Genomic DNA, 12,437 nt, shown 5'->3' with positions numbered 1-12,437 from the left:
ATATCAAAATAAAATCCTTCATCAGTCACTTTTGAAAGATGGTAAGAAATTGATTATTTTGAAAAATGTAAAAACAAGAATCCAGCATTTCTCCTCAGTTTCCTATGTGAACTGTAGTACTAGATAACCAAGCAGCAGATGAGGGCAAGTTTCTCTTTATAGGACAATTCCAGCTAATAAAACAGCAAGGAATAACTGCACTAGAACATCACCATTCTGTGAACTGAACCAGAACATCACCATTCTATGAACTGAACTAGAACATCACCACCCTGTGAACTGAACTAGAACATCACCACCCTGTGAAATGAACTAGAACATCACCATTCTGTGAACTGCACGGGAACATCACCACCCTGTGAACTGAACTAGAACATCACCATTCTATGAACCGCACTAGAACGTGACCACCATTCTGTGAACTGAACTAGAACATCACCATCCTGTGAACTAAACTAGAACATCACCATTCTGTGAACTGCACTAGAACATCACCATCCTGTGAACTGAACTAGAACATCACCATCCTGTGAACTGAACTAGAACATCACCATCCTGTAAACTGAACTAGAACAACACCATCCTGTGAACTGAACTAGAACAACACCATCCTGTAAACTGAACTAGAACAACACCATCCTGTGAACTGAACTAGAACAACACCATCCTGTAAACTGAACTAGAACAACACCATCCTGTGAACTGAACTAGAACACCATCCTGTGAACTGCACTAGAACATCACCATCCTGTAAACTGAACTAGAACAACACCATTCTGTGAACTGCACTAGAACATCACCATCCTGTGAACTGAACTAGAACATCACCATCCTGTGAACTGAACTAGAACATCACCATCCTGTAAACTGAACTAGAACAACACCATTCTGTGAACTGCACTAGAACATCACCATCCTGTGAACTGAACTAGAACATCACCATCCTGTGAACTGAACTAGAACATCACCATCCTGTGAACTGAACTAGAACAACACCATTCTGTGAACTGCACTAGAACATCACCATCCTGTGAACTGAACTAGAACATCACCATCCTGTGAACTGAACTAGAACATCACCATCCTGTGAACTGAACTAGAACATCACCATCCTGTAAACTGAACTAGAACAACACCATTCTGTGAACTGAACTAGAACATCACCATCCTGTGAACTGAACTAGAACATCACCATCCTGTGAACTGAACTAGAACATCACCATCCTGTGAACTGCACTAGAACAACACCATTCTGTGAACTGCACTAGAACATCACCATCCTGTGAACTGAACTAGAACATCACCATCCTGTGAACTGAACTAGAACATCACCATCCTGTGAACTGAACTAGAACATCACCATCCTGTGAACTGAACTAGAACATCACCATCCTGTAAACTGAACTAGAACAACACCATTCTGTGAACTGCACTAGAACATCACCATCCTGTGAACTGAACTAGAACATCACCATCCTGTAAACTGAACTAGAACAACACCATCCTGTGAACTGAACTAGAACATCACCATCCTGTGAACTGAACTAGAACATCACCATCCTGTAAACTGAACTAGAACAACACCATCCTGTGAACTGCACTAGAACATCACCATCCTGTGAACTGAACTAGAACATCACCATCCTGTGAACTGAACTAGAACATCACCATCCTGTAAACTGAACTAGAACAACACCATCCTGTGAACTGAACTAGAACACCATCCTGTGAACTGAACTAGAACATCACCATCCTGTGAACTGAACTAGAACATCACCATCCTGTAAACTGAACTAGAACAACACCATCCTGTGAACTGAACTAGAACACCATCCTGTGAACTGAACTAGAACAACACCATCCTGTGAACTGAACTAGAACATCACCATCCTGTGAACTGAACTAGAACATCACCATCCTGTAAACTGAACTAGAACAACACCATCCTGTGAACTGAACTAGAACAACACCATCCTGTGAACTGAACTAGAACACCATCCTGTGAACTGAACTAGAACATCACCATACTGTAAACTGAACTAGAACACCATTCTGTGAACTGCACTAGAACATCACCATCCTGTGAACTGAACTAGAACATCACCATCCTGTGAACTGAACTAGAACATCACCATCCTGTAAACTGAACTAGAACAACACCATTCTGTGAACTGCACTAGAACATCACCATCCTGTGAACTGAACTAGAACATCACCATCCTGTGAACTGAACTAGAACATCACCATCCTGTGAACTGCACTAGAACAACACCATTCTGTGAACTGCACTAGAACATCACCATCCTGTGAACTGAACTAGAACATCACCATCCTGTGAACTGCACTAGAACATCACCATCCTGTGAACTGAACTAGAACATCACCATCCTGTGAACTGAACTAGAACATCACCATCCTGTAAACTGAACTAGAACAACACCATCCTGTGAACTGCACTAGAACATCACCATCCTGTGAACTGAACTAGAACATCACCATCCTGTGAACTGAACTAGAACAACACCATCCTGTGAACTGAACTAGAACATCACCATCCTGTGAACTGAACTAGAACATCACCATCCTGTGAACTGAACTAGAACAACACCATCCTGTGAACTGCACTAGAACATCACCATCCTGTGAACTGAACTAGAACATCACCATCCTGTGAACTGAACTAGAACATCACCATCCTGTAAACTGAACTAGAACAACACCATCCTGTGAACTGAACTAGAACACCATCCTGTGAACTGAACTAGAACATCACCATCCTGTGAACTGAACTAGAACATCACCATCCTGTAAACTGAACTAGAACAACACCATCCTGTGAACTGAACTAGAACACCATCCTGTGAACTGAACTAGAACAACACCATCCTGTGAACTGAACTAGAACATCACCATCCTGTGAACTGAACTAGAACATCACCATCCTGTAAACTGAACTAGAACAACACCATCCTGTGAACTGAACTAGAACAACACCATCCTGTGAACTGAACTAGAACAACACCATCCTGTGAACTGAACTAGAACATCACCATCCTGTAAACTGAACTAGAACAACACCATTCTGTGAACTGCACTAGAACATCACCATCCTGTGAACTGAACTAGAACATCACCATCCTGTAAACTGAACTAGAACAACACCATTCTGTGAACTGCACTAGAACATCACCATCCTGTGAACTGCACTAGAACATCACCATCCTGTGAACTGAACTAGAACATCACCATCCTGTAAACTGAACTAGAACAACACCATCCTGTGAACTGAACTAGAATAACACCATCCTGTGAACTGAACTAGAACATCACCATCCTGTGAACTGAACTAGAACATCACCTTTCTGTGACCCTAAAGAATTAATGTGTGCAGGCATGTGTATCAATGGCTGCCAACGTGAAAAAAGAGATATCCAGACATTCCTCCTGATGGACCAACCCAACACCACTTGTGAAGAAGTCCTGCCAAGGAGGCCAGGCCTGAATGTGATCAAGTCTCTAGATCCAACTACCAACGTATAGGAAGCCAGAGCCCAGAGGAGCACATTAAACTGCGCTATAGGAACGCAATCGACAAAATTTAGACTGAGAATCACAAGCCAAATCACGTAATATCCTCAACAAATAACTTCCACAGAGGGCAGAAGGGGAAAAGGGCAAAAGGGTAATCTGTAGATCAATAGACTGAAAAATCTTATTAAAAAATAAAAACAGGCAACACTTAACTAATATTTAGAGGGACACAGTTCAGTCACAGAACTACAGAGAAAAGCAAAGAAGTGATAATCACATGTGCCAAGTCTGCAGATATTCTCGTCTGAACAGAGGGACGGACGGGGGCAGGGAGGGAGGAAGTGGTGATTGGATCTGAGGCACAGAGAAGGTTTCCGGGGAGCTGGCAAAATTGTGCTGCTTGGCGCAGTGGTGGCTACGAATGTGTCCACCTGATAATAATCCGTTGCCATTGCTGGGTGCCGTCCAGTCGACTCCAGCTCATACTGACCCCAGTAAGCCACACATTTATTTTATGAAGCTTCTGCAGGTGTGCTAATTTTAAAATAAAAATCACTTTTACGCTAGCAAGCGACCATCTAAGATGCGTCAATGGGTCTCAACCCACCTGGAGCAAAGGAGAATGAAGAACACCAGAGACACAAGGTAGTTACGAGCCCCAGAGACACAGAAAGGGCCACATAAACCAGGGACTGCATCAGCCTGAGACCAGAAGAACTAGATGGTGCCTGGCTACAATCAATGACTTTCCTGACAGAGAACACAACAGACAACCCCTGAGGCAGCAGGACAGCAGTAGGATGCGGACCCCAACTTCACATAAGACGACCAGACTTCCTGGTCTGAGACTAGAAGGACCCCGGAGGTCACGGTCCCCAGACCTTCTGTTAGCCCAAGACAGGAACCATTTCCAAAGCCAACTTTTCAAACAGGGATTGGACTGTGGGTTAGAAAATGATACTGGTGTAGAGTGAGCTTCTTGGATCAAGTAGACACATGAGACTATGTTGGCACCTCCTGTCTGGAGGGGAGATGAGAGGGCAGAGGGGGTCAGATGCTGGCCGAATGGACACGAAAAGAGAGAGTGGAGGGAAGGAGTGTCCTGTCTCATTAAGGGGAGAGCAAACAGATGTATATGCCAAGGTGCATATAAATTTTTGTATGAGAGACTGACTTGATCTGTAAACTTTTACTTAAAGCACAATAAAAATTGAAAAAATAAAAAGCATTTTTAAAAAGGCTTATTATACAGTTATGATTAGTTAGGATATTGGCCTGGCACCAGGGGTCAACAAACCAACCAATGCAGACTGGAGAGTCCAGAAACAGTCCAGACATAATGGATGCAAACCCTTACATTTTATAACACTGATGCTTTAAATCAATGTGCCAGGACAATGAGATCTCTCTACGGGAAAAATAACACTTGATCCGTAGTGCACATCAGTTCCAAAATCACTCTAGGAGAATAGTTAATCTGAGGGAAAACAAGCATACAATACAGGAAACTATCTTTATGACTTTAATTTAGGGCTAAACAGGACTAATGGACAAATCAGACCACATTACAACTAATAAATAAAAAAAGAAACTGTTCTTCAAAAGGCACTGCCAACAGAGTAAAACTCCAAGTGTCAGAGTAAGAGACGATTTAGAAAAAGGATAGAAGTCTTCAACAGGTACTTCACAAAAGAGGCTATCTAAATACAAATACATATATGGTAGGTGCTTACTTCATTAAAAATCAAGGGAATATAAATACAAGCACTGTATATGCTCTATAAAATGGCTGGACTAAAATGTGCGTGCATGTCCACACAACCCTGGCAACACCAAACACTGTAAAAATCTGCAACAAACCTGTAAAACACATCGGAAAAGAGTGTGGTGTTACCCGCTGAAAGTGAACACCATACAGCACGGCCCGCCTATTCCACTCCCAGGTATGTGCCCGACAGGAATGCTTTCACAGCTGCAGCAAGAGACGTATACACAAAATGGTTCACAGCAGTATTCATGATGGTCAAACTGGCTACTGACCAGCCACTGTGCTACATTTATGGAATGGAATATTATACAGCAGGGAAAATGAAAAAAAAAATCCTTATGTACAACAAATGTAAAAGTGCACAAAAAAGCCAAACACAAAAAAATACACATTGTGTGACCCCACTTATATAAACTTCAGTGGCAGAAGTCAGGACCACAGTTAACTCTGAGTAGAAGGGAACAGAGAAACAGGAGAGGCACAAGGGGTGTCTGGGTAGAGTCAACTTTCCATTTCCTGACGTGGGGCGTTTCGCCATGTGGTCTCTCACTGGAGGTGTGTTTCTCTGCCTGTGTTAGACTTCACAATGCAGCGAAAAAACAGCCATCATCACACGTCCACTGACAGCTCACACGCAAACTCTTCCTACCCTGTGCCCTAGCGCTTCACGAGGGCTCGCTTACACACCCGATACCAGCCTGGGAGGAGGGGGCTCTCCTGCTGCTCGCCTGGCTTCACCCGCAAGGAAAGGGCAGGGAGGACTGCCTTGTGGTTTAAAGCCCGTACCCGCATACACAGATGCACGTGGATCCGGAAGGATGTACAGAATTCAGCCGTGATAATTACGAAAGACTTCCACTTCCTACTTTGTATGTTTTTCTACCGCTTTTGCACAACTTATTTTATGGTTATAAATAGCAGCGTTTCTATTCTAAGAAAAATATTGTCATTTGCTTAAGCAATTCAACAGTAAAACTAGGAAACCATTTTTTCCTACTCTGTGAGGACCAATTTCAGAAAAAATGCACATTAGCTTCGGTTTTCAGACCACAAAAGGCTACGTTCCTGTGACATTCTGATCATTTCACCCCGGTGTGAAGAGCACGCTGGGTTTTGTCACCAACCCTGGAACTCTGGAGAGGCCACTCCAGCCTGGAAAGATGCAGGCCACCCACTGAGGTAGCTACAATCAATAAAACAGAAAACATAGCCAAAAGCATCAGATTCCACAACTTTTGTCCTCCAGCCCTGACATGTAAACGATGACTTGAAAATCACATCTTAACCAGAAGAACGGCAGGCACCGACCTTCTGGGGGGGTCTGTGCAGGGACGACAGAGGACACAAGCTGGCAGGGAGGGTGCTCACCTGGGGCCAGGGCCGCCATGGTCTGCCCCCCAGGTTTCCCAATAAGCGCCCTAGCCCATCATGCCCAGCAGCTGTCCACCTGCTTCCCTCCACTCAGAAGGCAATCATCACACTGAACAGAAGGAAGTCAGACCAGACATTCAGAAGCCAAATACGATGACACCAGGCAAAGACACCGCATGAAAACAAAGGGAAGGGAAGGACTGCGCAGACCAGGACCACTTACTGGATTTTGTGCTTCGGCAGCTCTGCTTCCCAGCTCCATTCATGCTCCAAATCATAGGCTGGACAGAGATCTGAAAAATGCACATATATGCTTTCTCCACTGAAAAAATGTACACAAAATTTTAATCAAATATCCTAATAACTGGAGCTGTGGTGGCATAGTGATTAAGAGCTCGGTTGCTAACCTGAAAGTTGGGAGTTCAAATCCACCAGCCGTTCCTTGGAAACCCTATGGGGAAGTTCTACTCTGTCTACAGGGTCGCTGGTGAGTAAGAACTCACTCCACGACATCTAACAACAACATCCTAATACTTTAAAAAAAAAAAAAAATACTTTACTTAGAACCTTTCTTCAAGGTGTGAGGAGCACTGTTTGCACAGCTCAGGTTACTCTCCAGCTCCTCACCTGCAGGAAGCCACTTTAAAGCAGGGCTTCAAACCTCTGTTCTGATTTGAACCCCTACTGAGAATCTCCATTTCTAACAAGTTCCCAGGAAGTGACACATTGAGACTCACCTGGGAATCTTGTTAAAATGTAGATTCTGATTCAGTACATCTGGGGTGGAAAAGCAAATTCTCAGCCGAAGTTGGAACTGGAAAAAATCTGCTTGAAGGGTTTCTTCCAAGGGTTGGAAGCCGTGCTTTAAAGAGCTGAGTTATCACCCTGAGAAGCATCAAGCACTGTACTCGGGAATTAACTGGAACAAAGAGCATGTGTGCGTTTGTGTGTGGGGGGCGGGGGGGGGGGGGCGGTGGAGGAAGACAGGCACAGCTCAGCCTGCCTGAGGTCAGCGTAATCACCTGTCAAGGTGACCAAACGTCTGTTTTGCTTTGAATATAGGAGACTGTAGCTTCTGCCTCCAAGATGTGGGGCTTCCGGAACCTTTAAAGGGTCACAGAATACCTCAATCTGTGCTGGATGTTCTGAGAAAATGCAAACCGTGAAAACAGACATTATCTGTTCAAGGATTACAGAAAGTGTGAATTCCTGTACGCAGTCAAAAATGTGGAAGCAGTTTCTTCTTGCTTAATAAATTTGTTCTGTAAGTAAAATTAATTGCAAACTGAAATTGATTTCCAAACCCATTACCGCTGAGTTGATTCCAGTGCATAACACCCAAAAGGACAGAACAGAACTGCCCCATGGGGTTTCCAAGGAGCGCCTGGTAGGTTCCAACTGCCAACCTTTCGGTAAGCAGCGGTAGCCCTTAACCACTATGTCCCTAGGGCTTCCAAAACTGGCTTATCTGCAGCAAATACTTTTTGAAAAAATGAACTGGATGCTTCGTAGTCTCCTAATTTTATCACCATGACACAGAGAAAACAAACCAAAAATTAGTATTTCTACAACCAAAGTCACTTGGGTGCCCCCTGGTTTAGGCACACCTCGTTATAAGTGCCTAAAGTGGACTTTGGAAAACATGCACTTAATCTGATCGGGGTTAGCTTCAAAACAAATAACTTCCCTTTTTACAAACACCAGAAGCCAACAGCAGCTTCTCTGGCGGCTCAGCCTGGCAGGGAGTGTTTTCCCAGAGGTGCACGTGTCCAGTGAAAATCACCCAGAATAGGAAGAAAACTGGAGGCAGCCGCGCACGGCAGTTCTCTCACGGCACGGGGTGGTGGGGGTCACGCAGAAAAGGGCCAGAAAGATAGGAAAACGATCCCGGCTTACATAGGACTAGAAAAACAAGTGTAACTGGCTTGCTATTAATTTGTATTTTCATCACTTAAATTTGCAGAGTTCTCTGTAAAAACAGGCACGATAACCGAAAGGCGCGTGATAATGAACTTGTCTCCATTTGCTCCCCGAGACATATTCATACAAAGACCCCGCTTGGCTCTTACTGGATATACTAACCCAAACGAAACACACCTAGAGGAAAGTCTCCCAAACCCTCTTGCTAAGGCGCTTCTTTCCACGACGGCGGGCTGGGCTTGCTTCAGGAGAACACCCGTCGGCCCGGGTGCACCGTTCGCCCCCAGGAGCTGTCCCCAAGGACCCCACCCTCGGAGGAAGTCATCACCTCCTGTCCCGGGACCAGCGACTCCGCAGCGGCGATCGCCGCACGCGGCTGTCAGGCTCCGGGGAGGAAGCCAGGCCCGGCCCAGACAAAGCGGGTTCGGCCCCCAACTCCGCCGCCGGGAGCTCCCCGCTGCGCTCGGCGTCCGCCCGGTGGCCTCGCCGGCACCGCCTCGCCCGGCCCGCCCGGCCGCTACGGGGCTCGAGTCCGCTCCAACTTTCTCACTCCGCGGTCGCCCGGCGCCGACCGAGGACACCCGGCCGGAGCCTCCACCGCGCGCCAGCTGTCAGCGGGGCCGGGGCCGCCGAGCCCGGGACGCCGGGCCGACGCCGGGCCCGGGGCGCGCCTGCACCCGCCAGCTCGGGCCGGCTCGGGCCGCCGCGCATCCGGGCGGGTGGAGGCCCTCGGAGGCCGCGCGCCCCCGGCCCGGCCCGGCCCGGCCCAGACAATAGAGCCGGCGCCCCCGCCCCGGCCCGGCCTCGCCCCGGGCGCCCGCCGGCCCGAGCCCCCGCCCCGAGCCCCGCCGGCCCGACCCCCGCCCGGCGCCCGGCCGCTCCGAGGCCCGCCGCCGCCCGAGCGGAGGGGGCCGCCCGCCCGCCCTCCTGTCCGCCCGCCCGCCCGCGGCCTCGCGCACTCACCTGGGCGCGGGCTGGCGCCGGCGTGGCTCCCGGCCGGCCGCGGACCGACGGACGACGCCGACCGACGCGCTCCCATTCATTAGCCGCGGCTTTGTCTCGCCCCCGCGCCCCTCCCGCGCCCGCCGGCCCGCGACGCCGCCGCCGCCGCCGCCCAAGCCCCGCCCCCAGGACGCCGCCGCCGGACGCAGCCCCGCCCCGCCCGGGGCCGCCCCCGCGACGCCGCAGCACGCAGCACCGCCCCCGGCCCGCCTCCTGCCGCCGAGGCCACCCAAAGCCCGCCCCCGAGGAGCCGCGGCCGGACGCACGCGGACTCCGCCCAGGCCCCGCCCCCGCGACGCCGTCACCGCCCAGGCCCCGCCCCCGCGGTGGTGGTCCGGGCGCCGCACCACCCCAGGCCCCTCCTCCGAGACGCCGCCGCCGGAGCGAGCACTACCGCGGTCCCAGCCCAGCAGCCGTGACGCCGTAGGACGCACAGCGCCCCGCCCGGGCACCGCCCCCGTGACGCCCTCAAGTCGCCCGCCGCCTCTGCTCGAGGCCACGCCCCGACCGCCAGGCCCCGCCCAGGCCGCGCGGCCCGGACGGTGCCAGAGCGCGCAGGCGCAGTCCCGCACGCGTCGGCCCGCCGCCGCGGCCTCCCGGCCGGGCAGGCGCAGGGGGAGGGGCCGGGGGCGGGGCCGGCAGGGGGAGGAGCCGCGGGCGGCGGGGCGGGGCTGCAGGAAGCGAGGGGCGCGGCCGCGGTTTCTCCTCGCGCGGCAGTTGACGGCGGCCCGGCGCCCACGCGGCCCCCACCGCGGGGTTTCCGGCCGCCCAGGAGCGGCGAGCGCGCGGGGGCTTCCGGGCCGAGGCGGCGAGGGCGCCGGGCATGCGCGCCGCGGGACTGTCCCGCCCGGGCCCGCCGCGCACGTGCCGGCCGGTGCTGCGGAGGCGGGTCCGCGCGCGGGAGGGCTCAGGCGCTCACGGAAGGCGGCAGGTGTGCGCAGGTGCGCTCGCCCGAGCCCCAAAGCCTCAGGGGCCGCCGCTCCCCGCGACGCCCCCGGGCCGCTGGGCTGGGTGTCCGCGCCGGCGCTGCGCCACAGCGTCGGGGTGCCCGCACCCGCCTCGGCTTGTGCGCCCCACCTGGGCCCTGGCTCACCTGCACCCGAAGGCCTCTCCTAACCGGTCGCACCGGCTGGGCACCAGCGCGCCTCGCTGCCTCGTCCGGGCTTCCGTTCTGTTCAAGCCCTTAAGTCTACGGCGATAAGGGCGCCTGCACGGGCCCTCGCCTCGGTGACCGTAGGGGAAAAAAACACCATACCCATTGCTGCTGTGTCGGTACTGACTGATAGCGACCCTATAGGACAGACAGAACTACTCCACAGAGTTCCAAGGAGCGCTGGCGGACCGGAACTGGCGACCTTTTGGTTAGCCAAGCTCTTGATGGTGGTGTTAGGGTGCCCTCAGTGGACTGGGCTCAGGGACACTATGTACAACAGAAGGAAATGCTGCCCAGTCCTGTCCCATCCTAATAATAGTTATGCTTGAGCCCCTCGTTGCAGCCACTGTGTCAGTCCATCTCACTGAGGGTCTTCCAGGGACTGATCCTTTCTGATAACATGTCCAAAGTATGTGGGACCTAGTCTCGCCATCCTTGCTTTTAAGGAGCATTCTGGTTGTACTTCTTCCAAGACAGACTTGTTTGCTCTTCTGACAGTCCATGGTATATTCAATAATCGATATGCTTCACCAACGCCATAATTTAAAGGCACCCATTCTTATTCAGTCTTCCTTATTCATTGTCCAGCTCGATGGTAGAAAAAAAAAATTTTTTTTTTAATTTAGTAGGGATTAAATCCGTGGTCCAGCAGAAGTTGGGTGACCAGGACTGGGGTGGGGGTGGGGTTAAGGGGTGGTGGGAGGGTTTCTGAGCGGCCCCTTGGACTAGAGGTGGCAAGGAGGAAGTACTCACCACCCAGGAATTTGGCCCTTGGATTTTAATGCAAAATCTCCTGCTTTTAAGTGTTGGAAACTAATGCAGACTTCTGTGCAGAGCAGATAAACTCTGTGGGCTGAATGTGGCCCCTCATGTGTGGCCTTGTTCTAGGCCACCACTCACTGCATACAGAGAGGAAACAGATGCTCGCCTAAAGTGTCTGAACGTAATGACCAGGAAGTCTTTCAACAAGTTATTGGTTTAGTTCAATAACTCGAGTCAGGACGTGCACCCTTCTGCTCTGAACGTCCCAATCTCCTTCTCCCCCTTTACTGGTTGGATCACCGCCAAGCCACCACTGGACTGACCAGGCGGGCAAGTATTTAGTACCTTCAAACAACCTCTATCATTTACTTAATTATTATCTAACCTTCTTGGGATCTGAGTTTTGGGTTTTGGTTTTTCTTTTACTCAGCGTGATGGGTCCCCACTCCTAGATGCTGCCTGGCTCACAACAGCAGTGTTTGTTGTATAGACCAGGGGTCACCAAGTTACGGCAGTAGGCCACACCAACCTGCCACCTGTATTTATATGGCTCATGAGCTCAGAAGGTCTATGCATTTCAAAATAAGAATATTTCATTCTTTATTTTCATGTGAAAATTACATGAAATCCAAATTTTGTTATTATTGTTGCTAGGTGCAGTTGAGTCGATTCCAACTCATAGGGACCTTATGTACAATAGAACAAAACACTGCCCAGTCCTGTGCCATCCTTGTGATCGTTGCAACACCATTACTGCAGCCTCTGGGTTGATCCATCTCATTGCGGGTCTTCCTGTTTTTTGCTGACCCTCTACTTTACCAAGCATAATATCCTTCTCCAGGGACTGATCCCTCCTGATAACGTGTCCAGAGTATGTGAAATGAAGCCTTGTCATTCCCGCTTCTAAGGAGCATTGTGGCTGTACTTCTT

General features: G+C 50.4%; 3 protein-coding genes across 6 annotated transcripts in view; 1 reads left to right on the top strand and 2 right to left on the bottom strand.

Moving 5' to 3' along the window:
- LOC126076177 (zinc finger BED domain-containing protein 4-like) overlaps positions 1-9,643 on the bottom strand; it is a 125,487-nt gene extending 115,844 nt beyond the window's left edge. The window contains exon 1 of the mRNA XM_049884699.1: positions 9,554-9,643. The gene's annotated coding sequence lies outside the window, so the exon portion shown is untranslated. The remainder of the gene's footprint in view (positions 1-9,553) is intronic.
- LOC126076178 (zinc finger BED domain-containing protein 4-like) overlaps positions 1-9,644 on the bottom strand; it is a 55,089-nt gene extending 45,445 nt beyond the window's left edge. Inside the window, exons 1-2 of one of the 4 annotated variants that reach the window (XM_049884703.1) lie at positions 9,554-9,644; positions 6,894-6,963 (exon numbers count right to left, since the gene is read on the bottom strand). The gene's annotated coding sequence lies outside the window, so the exon portion shown is untranslated. Of the gene's footprint in view, positions 1-6,893; positions 6,964-8,752; positions 9,257-9,553 lie in introns of those variants that run through there. The other 3 variants (XM_049884704.1, XM_049884705.1, XM_049884706.1) reach the window with 3 other exon arrangements.
- Positions 8,163-10,708, top strand: LOC126076501 (basic proline-rich protein-like). The gene is made up of 3 exons (XM_049884992.1): positions 8,163-8,178; positions 8,801-9,575; positions 9,637-10,708. Exons 1-3 carry the CDS (start codon positions 8,163-8,165, stop codon positions 10,706-10,708), a joined length of 1,863 nt encoding a protein of 620 aa, XP_049740949.1.
- Positions 10,709-12,437: the final 1,729 nt, after the last annotated feature.

This window comes from Elephas maximus, chromosome 4 (assembly GCF_024166365.1).
Source record: "Elephas maximus indicus isolate mEleMax1 chromosome 4, mEleMax1 primary haplotype, whole genome shotgun sequence".
Taxonomy (NCBI): Eukaryota; Metazoa; Chordata; class Mammalia; order Proboscidea; family Elephantidae; genus Elephas; species Elephas maximus.
This window is presented reverse-complemented; position numbering and strand designations above follow the sequence as displayed.

Bases quoted from the DNA above. Each gene is read 5' to 3' on its own strand.
- LOC126076501 (XM_049884992.1), top strand. The intron at 9,576-9,636 runs GTGGCTCCCGGC...CCCATTCATTAG, and splicing joins GGGCGCGGGCTGGCGCCGGC to CCGCGGCTTTGTCTCGCCCC.